Raw genomic sequence first — 20,099 nt, 5'->3', positions numbered from 1 at the left:
ATGCAAGAAGCAAACTGTGAATTCTTTCATATCAAAAAATGTCTTTGTTTTCCTTCAAAATAAAATGCTACTTTGGCTGGATGTAGGATTTGAGGTTTAAATGTTTTCCCCTGCAGAAATTTTATGTTACTGCCCCATTTCCTTCTAGCATCCAGAGTGTCCAGTAAGTCTGCTGTCAGTCTGATTCTTGTTCCTTTGTAAGTTCACGCTCCTCTTTCTGGAAGACTTTATGATTTTTTTTATCCCTGGAATTCCCAGATATCTAGGAGTCTCTATTCATCAATCTTACTGAGTATTTGATAAGCACTGACAGTCTCAAGACTTGAATTTTTCTTGGCACCTGGGTGGCTCAGTTGGTTAAGCAACTGCCTTTGGCTCTCAAGTCATGATCCTGGAGTCCTGGGATCCAGTCCCACATCCAGCTCCCTGCTCAGAGGGGGTCTGTTTCTCCCTCTGACCCTCCCCCCTCTCATGCACTCTCTCTCTCTCATAAATAAATAAAACCTTAGAAAAAAAGACTTGAATCTTTCTTTAGCTCTGGGAAGTTTTATTCCATTCTTAATTATTTCCTCTGCTTCATTCCCTTTATTATCTTTTTCTGGAATTCCTGTCAAATGGATGTTGGAGCTTCTGGATCTCTCCTCTATCTCTGGATCTTTCTTTATTATCTCTTTGGCCCTTTGCATTGTAACCTTAGAACATTCTTCATGTTGATCTTCTAGATCATTCCTTGTCTCTTCAAGTATGTCTCTTCTGCTATTCAGAGCATCTGTGGAGTTCTTTATTTCGAAGACATCTAGATGATAATTTTTAATATTTCTAATCTCCTCTTTTATCTCTTTGAAGTTATTAATCCACTTCTAAAATTTTCTTCTCTTATATTATCTGTTTCTTTAGGTGTTGGCACCTTTGTTTGCAGAATTTTGTGTCTGTTTTCCTTCAAACTATGGTGATTCCTGATGGGAGTCAGGTGATTCCTGATGGGAGTACTCAAATTTGTACATAAATGCCTATTCTGCTTACCAGAACTTATCTCTAGTGACTTTGAGGGAGAGGTCAAACACAAGGTTAGACAGACTGTCCCAATTCCTTGATTTATGAGCATATCTGTTTCCTCTTTGTTCTGGAGTTTTTGTTCCATCCAAGGTTTCACCAATTTTCATCTGAGTCCCAAGCCACATAATTTTTTCAATTTCTTTAAGTCCATTGGAGGCCTCTCTTTTCTCAGTCTGGAAGGCAAGTCTTTACATGTTCTACTTCAGGGTCCTCTCCTTCGTCCCCCGATAAACCTACTTCCATTTCCGACCCTGAACTTTCTTCCTCCTCCGGCTCAGAATCTTCTACTTCTTTAGTTACAATAATCTCCAAGGCATCTTTGGTCATTTCCTCAACTCCATGCTTCATATTTACCACAGTGTGGCATTGGAAGATGGAATCCTTTCCTCACATTATTCCAAAGCCACCTCTTCTCCCTTCTTCCGCGCCTTCAAGCCTCCTTCCTCCCTCCTCTTCTAACTCTGAGCCGTCTTCCTGTCGAGGGTTTGTTTTTCCTTCCACGCTGAAGATCCTTCCTCCTGAGTCTCTGAGTTCTTCAGCTCCTCTGCCCAGCAACCTTAAACTCTTTAACAAATAGCTCAAGCCATCACCAGTTTCCTCCCCAGTTCCATGCTTTGAGCTTACTAGTTTTATCTACTTTTTCTTGAATTTGTATCTTCCTCCTTCCTTTTTTCATTTTGTGGGAGTGTATCTTTCAGTAATTCTTTCATAAATGATCTCTGGCTGGTAAATTTGATGCGGCTTTACATATCTGAAAAGGTCCTTCACCACCCTTAAGGCCTAAATGCTCATTTAACTGGATATAGAATTTAAATTCAAAATCACTTTCCCTTAGAATGTTGAAGACATTAACTCCATTGCTTACTAATATTCAGTGTTGCTGATGAAAAGTCTGCTGCCAATGCAAGTCTTGCTCCTTCATCTTCTCTGGAGGTTTGTAGAATATTTGCTTTATTCTTTAAACTGAGAGGGATATTTTTCCCATCCTTGCTTTGACCAGTTCATGCTCTGCAATGTCTCTCTACTCTCCTGTTTCTTCTGTAGGATGCTCTGTCTCTGCATCCATCAACTGTATTGCTTATGGCTTCTTCCCCACTTCCCATGACTTTGTGTTTTTGTGATTCATCATGGGGCAATTCCTTACCTTGGTTTGACTTGTATGCTTTAGCTACATCTAATTTGCTAGTTACTTCTTTTCTTCTAAAAATCAAATTTTCAATATCCTCAACTATTTTAGAGTGTGCTGCTTCTGTTTTCTTAATCCTGTTTTTTATGTGACTATATCTTTTATTTGTTACTACTCCTTTTTGGTACGAGAATTCTTTGGATTTTTCATTCTAAAATTTCCTTCAGGTCATATTTTAAAAAGGATTTTAAGTTATTTACTTGAAAAAGTGAATGAGCACAAGTGTGAGTGCAAACAGTGGGGGGAGAGGCAAGAGGGGCGGAGAGAGAGAGGGAGAAGCAGGCTCTCTGCTGAGCAGGGAGTCCCATGTGGGCTTGGATCCCAGGACCCTGAGGTCATGACCTGAGCTGAAGGCAGATGCTTAACTGAGTCACCTAGTCTCCCCTCCTTCAGGTCATTTTTAAGAAATTGTCTTATCTTTTCAACCACTAAGTCCAGGTTTTCTATCAAGCCTTTAAACTTCCTCATGAGAACTACTGACGTGTCTCTTCATTTTCAGTCTAGTACGTGCGCCATCTTCTGGTCACTTTCTGTCAACCGAATTCTTTCCCCATAGTGATATTTTCCTATTTCTTTGTGAAAGTCTAGTAATTCCTTCCTTCCTCTCAAGATTTTACTTTTAAGCAATCTTTTTTCCCAATGTAGGGCTCGAACTCACAACCCTGGGATCCAGAGTTGCATGCTCTTCTGACAGCCAACCAGGCATGCCAAGTCTAGCAATTTCTGACTGTACATGAGACATTATTGATAAGTATTCAAAACAGAAGTATTTTATTTTTCTGAAGAGTAATTTTTGTTTTTTCCGGCCCGCTCAACTCTCCCAAATTAAAAAATATTATATACATCTATATATACATATCATCCAGTGAGAGTCTTCATCTTTAAGGAAGTTATTTGCAGAGCAGTATTTGTCTTCAGCACAACTGTGTCTCAGTGCCTCAAAAAGGGATCCAGCCTGAGGACACATACACACATGCACGCGTGCCCGTGCGCCAAAGGCTTTGTAGTATATCTAGAAATCTGGGATTGCAATACCTCTATCTTTGTTGTTCTTTCTCGAGATTGCTTTGGCTACTCAACAACATTTGTGCTTCCATACAAATTTTAGGATTATTTGTGTATTCTTTGAAAAATGCTGCTGGTATTTTGGTAGGGATTGCACTGAATCCATTGATTTGCTTTGGGTAACGTGGACATTTTAACAATGTTTGTTCTTCTAATTCATAATCATGGTACAATGTTCCATTTGTGCTGTCTTCAATCTCTTTCTCATTGCTGTATAACTTGCAGAGAACAGGTCTTTTACCTCCTCGGTTAAGTTTATTCCTAAGTCTTTTATTCTTTTTGTTGAAATTATAAGTGGGATTGTCTTCTTAATTTCTTTTTCTGCTACTTTGTTATTAGTGTAAAAGAATGCAGCAGATTTCTGTATATTTTGTATCCTACAAATTACTTCATTTATCAGTATTTATTTATTTGACAGAGAGAGACATGTGGCAAGAGAGGGAACACAGCAGGGGGAATGGGAGGGGAAGAAGCAGGCTTCCCTGCTGAGCAAAGAGCCTGATGTGGGGCTGGATCCCAGGACCCTGGGGTCATGACCTGAGCCAAAGGCAGATGCTTAATGACTGAGGCACCCAGGCACCCTCTTCATTTATCAGCTCTAATAGTTTTTGTTGTTGTTGTTGTTTGTGAAGTCTTCTTTTTGTGAAGTTCTTTTTTGTGAAGTTTTATTTAAAGTAGACTTCATGTTCACTGTGGTGCACAATGAGGTGCTTGAATTCATGACCATGAGCGTAAGACCTGAGCTGATATCAAGAGCTGGATGCTTAACCAGCTGAGCCACCCGGTGCCCCTAAGGTTTTCTGTATGCATTATCATGTCCTGTGCAGATAGTGACAGCATAACTTCTTCCTCACCAATTTGAATGTGCCGCTTCCGGTTGGCGATGAGAGAAGAATTAGGCACAAACAAGTCAGTGCAAAAGACTGGGAGCAGGGGACAACAGTCGAAAAGGACTGCTGCCCCGAGCAACTCCACAGTCTCACTTTTATTGGATAGAAAACAATAGCCAACAGGATTGATGAAGGTCAAAGGTTAATCTTGTCCTGCAGACTAGCAAGAAGGAGGATAAAGTTTATAGTTAACCAAGCACATTCATAGGACTCCTCTAACTAACAACGGGCGCTTCTGGGAAGAGAAAGGAGCGACGACAGATAAGGGAAGCAGGCGTTTTCGTTCCACCCTGAGCTGACCTGGCGTTCCCGGATCCTAGGCTTCCCTGAAGCAGGCGGCATTCAGCCCTGGGCGGGCCGGGCGTTTCCAGCTGCCCGGCTTTGGTGAAGGGGCGGCCTTCCGCCCTGAGCGAGCCGGGCATCCCCAGCTGCCCAGCTTCATGGTCGTATATCGTCCTTCTCCCCAAAGACCTGTTGTCAGTATGTGTATTTCTTAAGGCCATATCTAAATGTGCTTGGTAACTAGTAAAATCCTCCAGGGGTTACAGTTTAAGTAACAAATTGTTCTGAGGGGCAGCAGCATGAATGCCTTGTATTTCTCATGTGATTGCTGTGGCTAGGACTTCTAGTACCATGTTAAATAAGTGGTGAATATGGACATCTCTGTCTTGTCTCTAATCATAGAGGGAGAACTGTCAGCTTTTCACCATTGAGTGTGATGTTAGCTGTGGGTTTATTATGCTGAGGTGTGTTCCCTCTAAACCTACTCTGCTGAAATCCATCCATTTCATGGTGTACTTTGTCAGATGCTTCTCTGTATTTGAAATGATCATATGGCTTTTGTCCTCTTGCTAATTGGTGCATTCCACTGATCAATTTCAGAATATTGAAACCACCCTTGCATCCTTGGAATAAAGCCTGCTTGATCTTGCTGAAGGATTTTTTTTCCCTGTATTGTTGAATGCCATTCGCTGTTATTTTATTGAGGGGGATTTTTGCAGCTGTGTTCATCAGACAAGTTAGCTTGTGATTTTTTTTCTACTATCTTCACTTTTGAGGTCAGGGTAGTGCTGGCCTCCTAGAATGAATTCGGAAGTTTTCTATTTTTTTTGGAATGGTGTTTGAAAGATAGGGATTAACTCTCCTTTGTGTTTGATAGAATTCACTTGTGAATCCATCTAGTCCAATTTCGTTTGTTGGGAGGTTTTTGTTTTGTTTTTTCATTACTGATTCAATGTCATTACTAGTAATTAGTTTCTTCAAATTTTTTTCTTTTACTTTATTTTTCCTTTAGATTTTATCTATTTACTGAGCATAAGCAGGGGGATCAGCAGACAGAGGGAGAGGGAGAAGCTGTCTCCCCACTGAGCAGGAGCCTGAGGGGCTCGACCCAACCGTGGGATCAGGACCTGAGCTATCCATGTGCCTGACGGGGCACCTCTTTGACACCTTGAAAGTGAAGATGCAGACGTTCCCTGACCTGTACCGGGGCCTCACCGACTGCTGCCTGAAGACTTACTCCCAGGTGGGCTTCCGCGGCTTCTACAAGGGGACCAGCCCAGCGCTGATCGCCAACATCGCCGAGAACTCGGTCCTCTTCATGTGCTACGGCTTCTGCCAACAGGTGGTGCGGAAGGTGGTTGGATTGGAGAAGCAGGCCAGGCTGAGGTGAGTTGTGGGCACTAACACATTCTTCCTTTGTTTAGAAAGACAATGTTGTTGCCCAGTCAAAATTTTTATGATACCTTATGGGAAGAGTGTTTCTTTTTTTAAAATAACCACACTGTTTCTGATTGTGAAGTTGTCATGTAGAACTTGCAGAAGGCTGGTCAGTAATGCACCGTGAATAAGGAGGTGCCCTTACGTGCTGGTGTTCTTCAGGAAGATGCTTTTCAGATGCCCTGGTGGTACTGCTTCTCTTGTGGGCACCAGGGCTAGACGGGAGCCACAGGTGCAACTTGTGAGCCGAGCTTTGGGTTCCCCTTCATCAGAGTGCAGAGGACTGGAAGAAGCTGCCTGAGCCAGACAGGCTGGAGAGCAACTTGGAATTTTAGGAGGAGCTGGAATCATCTGTGAAGATGCGGATGGACTGACTCTTTGGCCAAGTCTGCCCAAACATCGGACTTCAGCTTGTGCCGCGTCCTCCCTTGCATATTTATTTACACAGAGACCATAGAGGATTCAGGAAACCACCTAGGCATGTGTAGCACTCCCTTTTTTGAACGTTGATTTATTTTAAATCATTGAAAATTGTATCAGGTTCATGGTTGGGCAGATAGCTGTATGGGTTGTTTCGGTAGGAACTGGAAACCCATTTGCAACTCCGGTCCCACCCGACTGTAGGCCCCTTCTGTACAGAAGTGTTCTCTGGAGACACCTAGTGATCTCAAAGATGTGCCCTTTTGTTCGCAGGAGTTTTGTCTTCATGGATGGAACGTGTTTTTTAAAAGCTTGGGACTGGGTGGAATCACCCAGGGAGATAGCATCTATAGAGGGCTGCACATGGATTCCAGGACCTTCCAGCACAGAAGGGGTCATGAAGAGGAGGAGGAAGTAAATAAATAAGCAGGAGAGAAACCAGGAGAGTGTGGGATCTCATGCTAGAGACTGACAGAAAGAACACTGTAGCGACTGTCACTCTTCCTGCTAGAGGGGGACACTTTCTCTGGGACAAGATGGGACGTTTAGGTCCCTTGCGACATTCCCAGAGGAGGATGCCTTATGTTGAAGATGGAGGTAGGAAGCAGCCACATGAGGTCCTGGAGGAAGTCCTATAGCCAAGAAACCATTCTGTTTCATGTGGTCTCACCCCGTACCCTCCTCTCCAGTCCTGGTGAGGCAGGAGGGAGCTGCGTCTTCATCCCACACAACAGTGTTTGCTTATTACCTGGCAGGGAATGGCCACCTTAGAGTTGATGGAGCTGGGGCACCCACACCTGTCCTGTTTTGTTCATCCCTCCTCATGATCTGTGAGAGCAGCAGAGCTCTCCCTGCCGTTCTGTTTTAAAGCTGGGGACTCCCGACTTGCAGATACTGGCTTAGGATCCTATTACTTGAGCTCATAACTGAGCACAGGACCCAGAGCTGTGTCTTCCGAGTCCCCGTCCAGAACTCTTGCCGTAAGACCAGAGTCAGGACTCTAGTAGAGGCAATGAAAGGAAAGCACTGCTTGGAAGAGCCTGCCGTGACTTTCAGCAATGAAACCGTAAATATTTGCATGTCCTTGGCTTGAAGGCCACCCCGAGTAGAGTTCTCCTTTGACCTTTGTCCACATGGGGTCCTAACACAGCAGAAGGGTTCAGGTACATGTTTGTTGAATGGGACATGTTTGTTGAATGGCTGCTTATCAGCAGCCGATTCTTACCAAATCCCATCCTGTGCTTGCTGCGGTTTCAGTTCTGGGTCTAACGCCTCTCCTGCAGGTGCAGCCTGGGGCCCCGCGTGCCTCACTGGGCGCCCAGGTAGGGGAGAGTACTCAAAGTCCACTGCAGGTGTGCTTTGGCCTTGCTGTTGCACTAGAACAGCGTGCTCATACTCAGGCCCCTGAGTCTTAGGCTGAAGGGCTTCCACACCGATCGATGCCATCTTTGTTCGCGCAAACCTGGCCGTTCTGGCTGCTGGTCAGCAAATTGATGAAGGGTGCCCGAGCGAAACGAAGCCTGGATCTGCAGGCTGGCCGAAGGACTGCAGAAGCCACTTGAAGCTTTGATCTGGACAGTCCGCTGAGTAGGTGTGAACCATGTTGGACAGTTTGCATTCGCTAGAAGCTGAGCACCAGCAGAGTTGCATGTCGCCGGGTAATGGCCTCATACCCGATTCTCTGAAACGAGAAGCAAGTCTGGAACACAAGCAGGGTCTCCCTCCTGGAAGAAAGCCTCGCTCCCCACCAACTCTTCTGGAAGCAGACAGGCTTGGGCCCCGCCCTCCGTCTGCCCATGGCCCCGATGCCAGGTCACCCGGGAACAGAAGGTTGGGGCTGAGATTGGAGGCGGCCCTTGATTTTCTCTTCCTGTCTGATGTCCGTTTGTGTGACTGTTTAATGGAACCCCGGACAGTCGCATGTGCTTGGTCTGTTAGGCTTTTGCTCACGGTTTGGGGAAAGCTTGGAAGGGGATCTCCGTAGCCAGGAAGGGGGTTGCCTCGCGGGGGTGTGGCGTCCTGGTGGTTAGGTGACGCAGGCTGCTGGCTTGACAGGTGAGAGTCAGGGGCCAGTCGTCCGGTGAGCAGCTCACTCTTCCTGCCCAGTCCCGGGTGCCAGCAGAGCTCTTGTGACCGAACACTCCGGGGCTGGAAGGGATCTTATTTTCTGACCCTTGTGAACGCTCAAGAGAATTCCTGACAGTTAATGTCTCAGACTTTTCCCCGTATTTTTGAACTCTGATGGGACCTCGCTTTCACAGCCCTGCTGGTGACTGTGGCTGGTGGTACCAGACCCTCCTGTGGTGAAATGAATGCTTGTGTTCCGTGCATTTGCTTCTCCGTTTAGGTTCCCTGTGTAGCCATTTTCCCTCCAGCCCTCGAGCTTGCTGACCCTCCTTCACCCCCTCCTCCCCCGTCGTCGCTCCTGCTGCCCTCTGTGGCGGAGGTCAGGAGGTCGTCAGCGGAACTGGGAAATCTTCTTTGCAAGGAGCAGCTTTTTGGTTAAAGATTTATTCTGGGCTTTCATCTGCAACAGTAACGTTGTACATGGGGTTGTTCCAGGTTGGATTTGGGGCATGCAGGGATGGCCCCAGAACCTCGCTTTATGAAGCTTAGTGGCAGATACGCCGAAGTATCGTGATGGTGTGTCTTTGGGGTGGTGGGAGTTTGGGTAATTTTTTGACTCCCTCTTTTTTTTTTTTTTTGGTTTGTTTTATATATCACTGTGTCTTAGTTGTGGCTGCTGTAACAAAATACCGTCAACTGGATGGCTTAAACAAACATTTGTTTCTCACAGTTTTGAAAACTGGAAAGCCCAAGATCATGGTGCTGGTTGATTGGGTGTCTGGTGAGGGCCTATTTCCTGGATTACAGAGGGACACCTTCTTGCTGTGTCCTCAAAGGGTGGATAGAGAGAGCGGTGGCCTCTTATAAGGACACTGATTGCATCATGGGGGGTTCTACCCTCACGACCTCTCTAAACCTAAGCACCTCCCAGAGGCCCCCTCCGAATACGTCACCTTGGGGGATTACGGCTTCTGCATAGAGCCTTAGGGGTGTGGGATACGTCGCCATGACTATGACTAATAAAAGCAGCTGGATCTTGCAGTCAGGCAGACCCAGGTCTGAATCCTAGCATTGCCACGTGGTAGTGGTGTGACTTCAGGTACATTAGGTATTCTATGCACAGTTTTTCCACATGAAATTTGGGGTGTCGGTATCGGTGTTGGCCTCCCAGGGCTGGGGTCCTTAGATGAAACCGCATGTGCGAGTTCCCAGTGGGCACTCGGCAAAGGGTTCCTCTCCTTTGACCCTTGCTCTCCCTAACAGCCGAGTGCTTTGAGTGGGGAGTGCTGAATGAACGAATGACCGGACTCCCGTGCTGGTTTCCTTCCAGTGATCTGCAGAACGCAGCCGCGGGTTCCTTCGCCTCTGCCTTTGCGGCCCTGGTGCTCTGTCCCACTGAGCTCGTCAAGTGCCGGCTGCAGACCATGTATGAGATGGAGTCGTCAGGGAAGATCGCCAGAAGCCACAAGTAAGCGCTGTTCGGGCACAAACGCTGGGTCTCTCGTTGCCTTGGTGCATTGAGTATATGTCAGTTTTATATTCTACTAAAACTCAGTGGCAGAGAAAGAGATTTATCTACTCCAAAATACTGTGTTTTTAGAACTCTTTCCCCTACCAGTCAGAGGGGGACTTCCTAAATGAACTTTCAGAGGCCGGACCCACTCCTGCTCCCACAACGGACCACTGTCTGCAGATGTTTCTCACCTGGGACGTGGAGAGGCCGAGAGCTCCTCTCACTCTTGGCTCATTGAGTGCATGAGGCAGCATCCCCGGCTGTGTTGGAGGCACACAGCAGACAGCTTTGAAACCGTGTCTGAGAGCTGAGCCTTCAGAAATGCCAACTTGGGTTCCAAGATGAATATTTGGTGCCCGTTCCCAGGTTTCACGTGAGCAAATCAGCCCAGATCTCAGGGTCACTCTCTTACCTACCCCCCCCCACCCTTCTCGTGTACCCACAGCGAGCCTGGCTTCTGAACACTCCTCAGAGCTCTGGGGAGCTACTCTGCAGCCATCAGAATGCTCTCCCCTCAGTCCTGCAAACAAATTCTAGTACATGAGTGTGTGTCATACACAGTGTGACTTATTGTCTTTATTAATCTCAACATTTGCTTATTTATCTTGACATCTGGCTGACTAAAGCTCTTTGTCACTGTGGTTGACTCAGTGTGTAAATCTGACCGGAAAAATCAGAGTAATTGACCATTTACACAAGTAGTCTCCTCCCAGGGAGGGTGGGGTTTCTGATCGAGTTCTATATCCTGCACCCTGGGGATTCTTTACAACCAGTTTGAAGGTACTATTTCTAGCCTAGAGGTCCAAAAGCATAAGTCTTTGAAACTTTTTATTGAAATCTGCTATACACCCAGAAATCATAAGTGGGGGTTCTAATAGTCACTAAACAAACACTTTCATAACCAATGCCCAGATTCAGAGGTAGAACAGGAACAGAACCCAGAAAGTTGCTCTCATGTCCCTTTAGGAAGTAGTTTAAGGTATTTTTTTTTCATTTAAATTTTTTTATTAAATTCAGTTTAGTTAACATATAATGTATTATTAGTTCCAGGGTAGGATTTAGTGATTCATCACTTAAATACAACACCCAGTGCTCGTTACATCAAGCATCCTCCTTAATGCCCGTCACCAACTACCCCACCCCCACCCACCTCTCCTCCAGCAACCTTCAGTTGGTTTCCTAAGGTATTTTTTTTTAAAGATTTTATTTATTTATTTGACAGACAGCATAAGTAGGCAGAAAGGCAGGCAGAGACAGAGAGGGGCTCAATCCCAGGACCCTAGGATCATGACCTGAGCCGAAGGCAGAGGCTTTAACCCACTGAGCCACCCAGGCACCCCTTCCTAAGGTAGTTTTAAGTAACGTAATTGTTGGCTCCAAAAACTTAAGCGAATGGACACCTTGCACAAAGGTAAGTATCGGTTGACAATATTTTAGGTGTGGCTATATACTCCTGGCCTACACAGGGGTATATGGTACCTTGGGGTTAAGACTTGGTTCAGAAGGCAGGCCAGTCCCGTTGAGTTGGATCACTGTGTTACATTCCCATTATAGAATGGGAGCTGAGTTGTAGGAAGGACCTAGATAATGAGTGATGCCTGATGAAGCCTTCTGAAATGCTTTCGATCACCGGGTGGTTTGATTCTTCACTGGTCTAAGCGAGGTCACCTGCTGAGAGCACTGTGGAGAGCAAGGAGTTCCCTAATACACACCAAAGATGTGGTTTCTGCTGCTGTTTTCCTGAGAGATAAGGCCTGCCATGGTGCACACCGTCAGGAAGAGGGGTCTAGACAGAAAGGATCCTGCATTACTACTGCTCCAGGGCTCTGATCAGCCTGAAAGAGAAGTTCATGCCTACTTACTTTCTAAGAACTAAATCCTCAGTGCTTCTTGCCCTGTAGAGTTTCTAAGAATTTCCTTTGTCTTGCCTTCAAGTAACATCTACTCCCTTACTCCTTCACTGCACTAACACAAAGCGAAAAGACCGTAAGCACTTGAACAGATTCCTTCTATACCCACCCGTTCGAAAGAAAGGTAGAGGAGGGTAGGCACAGAAGGAGGTAGAGGAGTGGGCGAGTACGAGGGCATTTTATTCTTGCTGAGCTGTACAGCTCCTTATTGTAATTTCTCTTATTCATTGTTGGACAAAAGTGGGTATTGGCTCTTTTACATCTTGGATAATATCCAGAATGTATGAATGCAGTTTTTTTTTTTTCAATGAACTAAAAAGTGAATTTGTTTATTGAGGGCAAGAGGATGCAAGCAATATAAAAATCAGAACTTTTCTGGCTTTCCCTGACTTTTCTTTCTCCACCTGTCAAATGGGGGTTGGATTTTATTTGTACGTGTTCTGAGGGTCCTGATCTGCTCCTGGAATCCTTTATACAGGGGGAAGCTGTGGGCAGATTCCTGAAGACCACCTCCCCTGACCACCTGTGGGGAGAATGGTCATCAGGCAGGAGTGTTGGCTTGGTAGCACCTACTTCTTTTCCCTTGTTTCTTGTGTACCATAAAATAGACCTTGCCTGCGATGGTGAGCCTTGCAACTAGCAAAAAGCAGCTCTAGGAACCTGCCCTGCCATGGTGGCACTGGTCCAGGTCCTTCATTGTTTTGTCCACACTCAGAGGAGGTCTTTCTGATTTTCCAGAAGTCCAGTGTACTCCTTCTCCAGGAGTGTTCTCAGGGCTTCCTTTGCTGAGTGGCACACTTGGAAAATGTGAACATGGTTCCATTTGAGACGGGTTTCTGGCATGGTCTGCTGAAGTCTTGGCCGGAGGCATGGTGGCCACACACAGCTCTCTATGAATACACACTTTAATGATATTTCCTAGCTGTTGGGTAGTTCAAGTGAGAACCGCTGTCCTAAAATAAAAGGATCTGTGCTTCTCTGAGATTTCCTCCCTGCAGAAGCCTCATTTTCAGAATTTGGGTCCCTGGGTTTCTAGAATCAGCCATTCCCTGCCTGCCCAGGGTTGAGCCAGGCCTGCCACTGGATGGAAGTGCCAGCCTCATCCCCAGCCCCCCATTTCCCCGGCCCTAAGCACAGCTCCCTGTCTCCCTGCAGCACAGTCTGGTCCGTGGTGAAGAGCGTCCTCAGGAAGGATGGCCCCCTGGGCTTCTACCACGGCCTCTCCAGCACCTTACTCCGAGAGGTGCCCGGCTATTTCCTCTTCTTTGGCATTCAGGGAGATCGAAGGATGAGCTAGGTAAGCATTTGGCTGGGCTGGGCCGGGCCACGCCCCACAGTGGCCTGCTTGTTGCAGAGGCTGTGGGGGTCTGCTAGGCACGGAGGTTTCTGGAGGCTTGGAAAGGACCTTGGCACCTTCCTCTGGGTGCACTCATGTCCTTGCCACGGGGGTGAAGCTGTGCATCCCAGACTTCTTTACTGGAGTAACATTTTAGGGGAGAATATAGAAATTACTTTCCTGTGGGAAATCACCTGTAAAGCATTTTGCAATAAGCATAAAACTTGGTAATAAATCTTGAGTGTGTTTCCAGAGGACTGAAAAGTGTCATTCTTTCTAGCTTGTCCTGTGTACCTGCTTGACGCAATCACGTCAATGTTGGCTTGCAGGAATGATTACTTGTTTCTTCTCAAACACATCACTTAGGTGTTTCGGGCTTATTCTGGGGTTAGGCATGCTCCGAGGCTTAACTATCGTGTTTAATAAGACAACTTTGGCTTTCATGGTAAAGGAAGAATCAGGGCTGTGGGGCATTAACATAATGAAATACTGCAGACTGAGAGGGTTGGAAAAAACATGACCTGTGTTTCAGTGGCCACTGTTCTCATTCCCATGGGGTGGGGGGCGGGTTGCCATGTTGCTGGGGGCCTGTTGGTTCTGTGTGGGCCAGTCCTTCGGAGGGCAGGCCAGGAGGGCCACAGCGCCACAGTGACCAGCACTGATACGGTCCTGTGATGAGGGGCAGACCCAGAGTGCCACATGGGACCTTGTGTCCTCTGAGCAGAGAGCCCAAAGGGGGCTCGATCCCTGAGATCAGGACCTGAGCTGAAGGCAGATGCCTTACTGACTGAGCCACAGGTGCCCGAAGTATCAGCATTTTTATTTGCATCTACCTGCACCCACTACCACCTTGACCTCTGGAAATGCTGTCCTTGAGACAAAAATGCTGTTGGCGGCTTTCCTCCTCCAGGCCCTGTCCCTTTGATGTTAAGCGGTGGAGTTGGTGGGATCTGCCTCTGGCTTGCTGTATGCCCAGTGGATTGCGTCAAATCCAGAATTCAAGTTCTTTCCATGTCTGGAAAACAGGCAGGATTTATCGGAACCTTTATAAGCATTGTGAAAAATGAAGGTGAGTCTGCTTATTGCAGAAATGGAGTGGGTATGTCTAGACCGGTCATTTCGCTGTAACCCTCGTGGAGGTCGATCACGTGTGTGTGGTTGCTCTCTTCCCCTGCCCCCTGTCCTTTTTCTAGCACCCCTTCCTTAGCTTGCTTCCATTCTCAAGAATGTTTGCTGTCCTTGTTCCTCGCTTCTGGGCCAGGATTCTTTGTTCTAAATAGCCCGGAGGGAACTTTAAAACTCCAGATTGTGCCTAAGGGGACAAATGCTTGGAAGTCAGCACCCCTTGTTCTGTAGAGTATAGATAGTATCAGAAAAGGATCTCTAACAGAACCACTAAAGGATTTAAAAGAACGTGCTGCAAGTCCCTAATGCTCAGACTTCCTGAAGGTGATTGGCTCTGAATTTTGAGAGTTAACGTAGGAGTATCAAGATTTTCTAGGAGATGTTTGTATAACGCCCGGGTCGTGCCTCTGGTGAGTAGAGACCTGTCCTTTCAGCATCCGCTCTACATCTTCCACCTCGGGATGTGAACTTCTCGGGCTTGATTTTGCGAGAGAGCGGCCACAGGGTGTGGAAACGGTTCAGTTCATACTCCAGAGTTGCATAAAGCCTCATAGTTGCGCAGAGCCCTTACGCCTCCCTCATCCACTTGGATCTTCATAACAGTCTGGGCAGTGCCAGCTGTGGACACAGGACTGTGCTTTTGGCCCAGTGTCTTGTGATCCTTGTCCTCCCGAGTGACTCTGTGAGGCTGCTGCCCTCCTGTGTTCTGGGGCTGCTTCTCTCTGCCCAGGTGAGGCCTCGCGCTGCCCGGTCCATGTACCAGGAGTGAGTCCGGGATTCGTGTGTGGTACCTGAGCGTCGCCAAGATTTGCTGGAACACTGGATGCCTGGCCTCGTTGCCGTGAGCCTCCATCCTTCCCGTTCGTCCAGGGACACCTGGACAGAAGCCCTTCCGTCCCTTGTCGGCATTCAGTGTGTTGTCTGGATCTGTCGGTGTCCAGCCCTGGGCTCTGCGGCTTCACAGGGTCTCTCTGAGAAGGGGCGTCTCAGTCTTTGATCACTTCTTGTCTTCTAGGAATAACGGCCTTATATTCTGGACTGAAACCCACAATGATCCGAGCGTTCCCTGCCAATGGGGCGCTCTTTCTGGCCTACGAATACAGCAGGAAGCTGATGATGAGCCAGTTCGAAGCCTACTGAAGTGTCCTGGCGAAACGAGGTCCAAGTCTAGGCACGTGACCACGACAGTTCATCTCAGGGTTTCACGGAGTACAAGACCAATGGGGAATTATTTTGGTTTCATAGGCGTTCTGTTTTTTTGGTCTTCCCTTATACTCTAAATCTTAAACTTTGTGAAAAGGGCCTCCATTTTATCCTATTAATTTCTGCCCATAATCGTACTGAAATTGAACTCAGTTGCTGCTCTTGTCCTTGGTGGGACATTTAGGGTGAGCCGCCGGCCTTGCACAGGATCTGAAAGGCTAAATATAGTTCTTTCGGGATTTTGCATAAACCTGTATGTGTCCATGCAGCTTGGATGGTTACATGTTAGAAGGCGTCATTTGGTTCCATGTTTAATTCTCAGATCTCACCAGAAAAACTCTGAGGTAACCATGTTTCATGAAGATGACTATGAGTGATTCCTTACTCTAGATGTAGGCTTTTAGAACCTTAGTACATGCACTATCCTAAGTAGCTGAAGTTCAGTTTTTCTGTGGTGCTTGACAACTGAACTATCTGTGTAGATTTTGTAGAGGAGAACTTATCTGCAAACTGGTGTGGCTTCCATGTAAGAGTAAGCCTCTTGGATTTTCCAAAGATGTTGTACTGTTAAATAGTGCCATTCACTTCCTAGGTGGGATCATCTTGACCCCTGACACATTGTGAGGTGTGGTGAGAGCAGCACGCCCCTCACCTGTGCCAGCTCCCCTTCTCTCCCAAAGAACTCCCCCTCTGCTGGGCCTTAGGTTGAGGGAGGTGCTGAGGGGAGGGGGCCCTGCTGCTGTGCTTTGTGAAGGCCCATGACCGCCAGCAGGCCTGCTTCTTCCGTCTCTGGGTCTTGGCCTGGGTAGGATTGCAGATTATTTCTTTGGACCATCTATGGCCTGCTGATGCACTTTGGCCCACTCACTCACTCACTGCCTCCACCGACCAGAAACCCTTCCCGGGAGCAGAGTGCCAAAGCCAAGAGAAGCCCTTGTTCGCTGTCTGGTGCCTGAAGGACAGTGCTCATGGGCAAGGTCCTCTTTCGGATGGAACTGGACAGAACCGAGGGCTTGTCCTCCACAGTGAGTGATGTTGGGGTGACCCCTTTGTTTACATTTATCTCAGGATCGCTAACTGCCATGTTTCTTATTGGGTTGGAGCCTTTTACATTTGGTACTGGCAGTCCGTGGATTTTCAGGATTGTATATAGGGGGTGACTTTACAAAGCAATGAAACAAGCCAAGTAATTTTATTTAGCTATGCCATACGAATGCACTAACCACCACCACAAAACTCCAGGTCACCTGGTGTAAGAGGGTCCCTTCTTGTCCCCACTTAGGCAAGCCTCATCACACTGTGCTGCTCCAAGACCAGCAAGGGCTCTCTCAGAAACCAGTGTTCTTAAGCAGGCTGACTCTGCTAACATCTGTCCCGTGTGTGTCTGTCCTTGTTGGCACAGTGTCCCCCTCGAGTGAAACCTCTGGTTACCTGAAGCTTTTTGTTCTCTGCAGAGGCTCTGTGCTAACTCTAGCCCATGCGCCAGAAGCCAGAGGGTCGGGGCAGTGAGCAGCTGCTCTTTCTGTATACTGCAGCTGTGCAAGTTGGCCCACCAGCAGCATTCTTGTTCTGCCTGGTTGTGTGGATGGGGTTGATGTAGCAGGAAACTGTTCTATTTTTTAAAAATAGCTAAATTTCCTATTATGTTTTGGATAATTCTATTCCAGGGTAGTCCGATCTATTTGAAGAAAAAAAAAAAAAAAACAGTATCATTCTGATGTACCATGATGTAAGATTCTCGAGTTGTTCAAGGAAGTATTTATGTCAGGTTGTAAGGAGGCAAGCCTGTAAATTCTCTTTATGTGAGCAAAAGCACAAGAGTGTAGCAACTCAGTGGCCAGGAATTTGGATGCATCTTGGAGGGTTAGGGAAGAGGAACCCTAACTATAATCTTCTTTCAAAAAGCAAGTCTTGAGTATTGGGGTTTTCTTCCTTAGTGCCAGCTAAGTATCTACCACCACCACCACCACCACCCCCATTTACCTAAGTCTGCCACCTGGTCTGCCCCTCTGGCTTATGGCTGCATGCATGTTCAAGGGAACAGTACAACTGTTTAGCGGCAACATGTGTTTCTGTAACACGAATTATAGCAAGTAATGTAGTCAGAGCTTTTCCTAAAGAGCCTTTAGATGGGCTGTTGCACTGGTAGCTGAGACCCTTTGAGGGCTATTTGGAGGGAAAAAGAGCACCTGCATCCAGGCATGTTCATAAATAAGGACATTTTATTTATATAATATATAAATATATAAACATATACATAATGACGTTAAGGTACTTAAAATAAAACAACATCCAGCAATGAAGAGAATAGGATTCCCTGTGGACACTGGACTAACCAGTGTTTATAGTGAAAAGATGATCTTCACAGAGTTCCCTACATTTAAATGAAATTGGCTGGGAGCAGAGTCTGTGTCAGGGGCTGTACTTTAAAATCATCTAGATTTCTCTAGGCAGACATTTCCTTTGACTTCACAGTGATGTTACAAAGAGAAAGAATCTACTGTAACGTCTGCTTATGTTTACCCAGATTCTCTTGTCCTCCAAGGACTGCCTGTGTAACTGAAGCTTGTATCACAAGCTCAGCGGGGACTGTTTATAGGAACAGTCCTATGGGCTCAAGCCTCGTACTGGTGCCAGTCGGAGGTTTGTTAAATAGCTTAGAAATGACCTCTTTAATCTGACATTACACATGTGAAAGCAGGGACTACTTACCCAAAAATACATAATAAACCTCACGCAATATTGTGAGGAATCATTTTAAATGTTATTTTGATATGAAAGTTCTTTTAAACTCTTAACTTTGGCACACAGTCCCCAGGAACAGTAGTTCTCTCAACCCTGGCATACCTCCTTCAGGAAAGAAAAAGGACCACTAACCTTTTATAATGTATATACTTAAGGTGTCAAAAATGTGTAGGTAAATGTACTGTAAGTATACATGCAAGGAAGGAGGGTTAGGAGACCTAAATGTGTGGCAGGGATTGTGGGGAACAGGATCCTACTATCCCACTTCTTTAAAATAAAGTTCAACTGCAAAGTCCTCACGGTAGATGTTCCAGGTTTTTTTTTTATGTGGATTATCCAGTTGGTTCCGTGGAAGGTAAAGCCTAGGAAAGAAGAAACATGTTTCAAGCACAGAAGGCCAACCAGGGTTAGTCTTAGTCCCTCTCCTGTGCCTCAGTTGGCACATACAAGTGGAAGGGCTTGGTAACATCTGGGATGGCCAATGTTGGGGCAGTCAGTAAGGCTGTTTGTAATTCCCGAAATGCTCCTTCTGCCTCAGCTGTCCACTCTACCATAGTGAGTCCTCCCTTAGCCAGTTCACAGAGAGGTCGCACCATCTCCGCGAACCGCGGTATCCACAGCTTGCAGCAGCCCACCATCCCAAGGAACTCCCTCATGGAGACCGAAGCCTAAATAAGTGGCGTGGCTCTGACAGAGCTGTGTTTTTATTGCTGACACCCGATACCCTTTTCCCTGCAGAGTCTGCAAGAGAGCTCTTGTCCCCCACAAGCAAGACCCATAGTCCTTAGCAGCTATTTCTACTATTCCCACTAACTCAGTCCTCCTTCAAGTACTAGAGAACTAGAATTCTAGAGAACTTCCAGACTCAGGAATGAATTTTTAGATAGGGAAGAAGTTTCTCTGGAATAATAATCTTCAGTTACTTTAAAAAAAAAAAAAAAGATTTCCCAGTTTAGTCACTAGAAAGTTATTTTGAAATGGGAGACTATTGATTTTGTTTTTTAAAGATTTTATTTATTTATTTGACAGAGATCACAAGTAGGCAGAGAGGCAGGCAGAGAGAGAGGGAGAAGCAGGCTCCCTGCCGAGCAGAGAGCCAGATGTGGGGCTGGATCCCCAGACCCTGGGATTGTGACCTGAGCTGAAGGCAGAGGCTTTAACCCAGTGAGACTCCCAGGTACCCCTTAAATAGTATTTTTAATCTAATATTTAGCTTATAAAAAATGAGAATGTTTGCCATTGTCATTACTCTGAACATGAGTGTGTAACTTCTGCTGAGAAGTCACAAAGTGTACAAGTGTTATTCTTTACATAACAAATTTCTTAGCTCCAGTGGTTTTGTTTTCCTATTGAAATCATCAAGCAGAACTGCCAACAACTAACAGTGTTGATCAAGTTAAAGTTTGTGCCCTCCTCCACCCCCTGCTTGCTCCCCGTTATGGGAAAATCTGTTCAGTAGTGAAATGGTATGTGTGTGGAAGCAAGTGACCTCGGTGATTCCCATACCAGACGGGCTCCCCTTTGATCCCTGAAGCCGGTCTGAACACTCGCTCTCAGTGGTCCGAAGCAGGAGCTCCACTACAAGAAGTACTGGCCTGGGCAGTGTTGCTTAATTTTGTGATTTTCAAGGGCCATGAGATGAAAACTCTCTCATGTGTGGGTATTCTTGTCATTAATACTGACAGTCAACTATCAATGTAACTGCTGCTTGTAGAAAGGGATGAGGTCTTTGGACATAAAGTGGCATCGGTCTCCGGTCAGCACACTGTAAACTAGGTTGGAGGACTATTGTCTAATTTATATAGGAAAAAACCAGCTTTCCTTAAATTTTGATAGGAATGGCAAGAAAAAGCCATTTCTTAAA

General features: G+C 46.3%; 2 protein-coding genes across 2 annotated transcripts in view; one reads left to right on the top strand and one right to left on the bottom strand.

The window, feature by feature from the left end:
* The first annotated feature begins 5,572 nt into the window (after positions 1-5,572).
* LOC116574409 (mitochondrial ornithine transporter 1-like) lies at positions 5,573-15,740 on the top strand. The gene is given in 6 exon segments (XM_032315149.1): positions 5,573-5,865; positions 9,734-9,871; positions 12,982-13,094; positions 13,097-13,123; positions 14,073-14,231; positions 15,303-15,740. Coding segments are annotated over 6 exon segments (810 nt in total). The 5' UTR covers positions 5,573-5,617; the 3' UTR covers positions 15,428-15,740.
* A 1,523-nt stretch (positions 15,741-17,263) lies between these two features.
* LOC116574089 (phosphatidylinositol 3,4,5-trisphosphate 3-phosphatase TPTE2-like) overlaps positions 17,264-20,099 on the bottom strand; it is a 772,466-nt gene continuing 769,630 nt past the window's right edge. The window contains 1 exon segment of the mRNA XM_032314613.1: positions 17,264-18,727. Coding sequence (XP_032170504.1) covers positions 18,492-18,727 — 236 coding nt within the window. The 3' untranslated portion in view covers positions 17,264-18,491.

Source organism: Mustela erminea, chromosome 15 (genome assembly GCF_009829155.1).
Source record: "Mustela erminea isolate mMusErm1 chromosome 15, mMusErm1.Pri, whole genome shotgun sequence".
Classification (NCBI taxonomy): domain Eukaryota; kingdom Metazoa; phylum Chordata; class Mammalia; order Carnivora; family Mustelidae; genus Mustela; species Mustela erminea.
The sequence above is the reverse complement of the archived record's forward strand: the minus strand, read 5'-3'. Positions and strand labels throughout refer to the sequence as shown.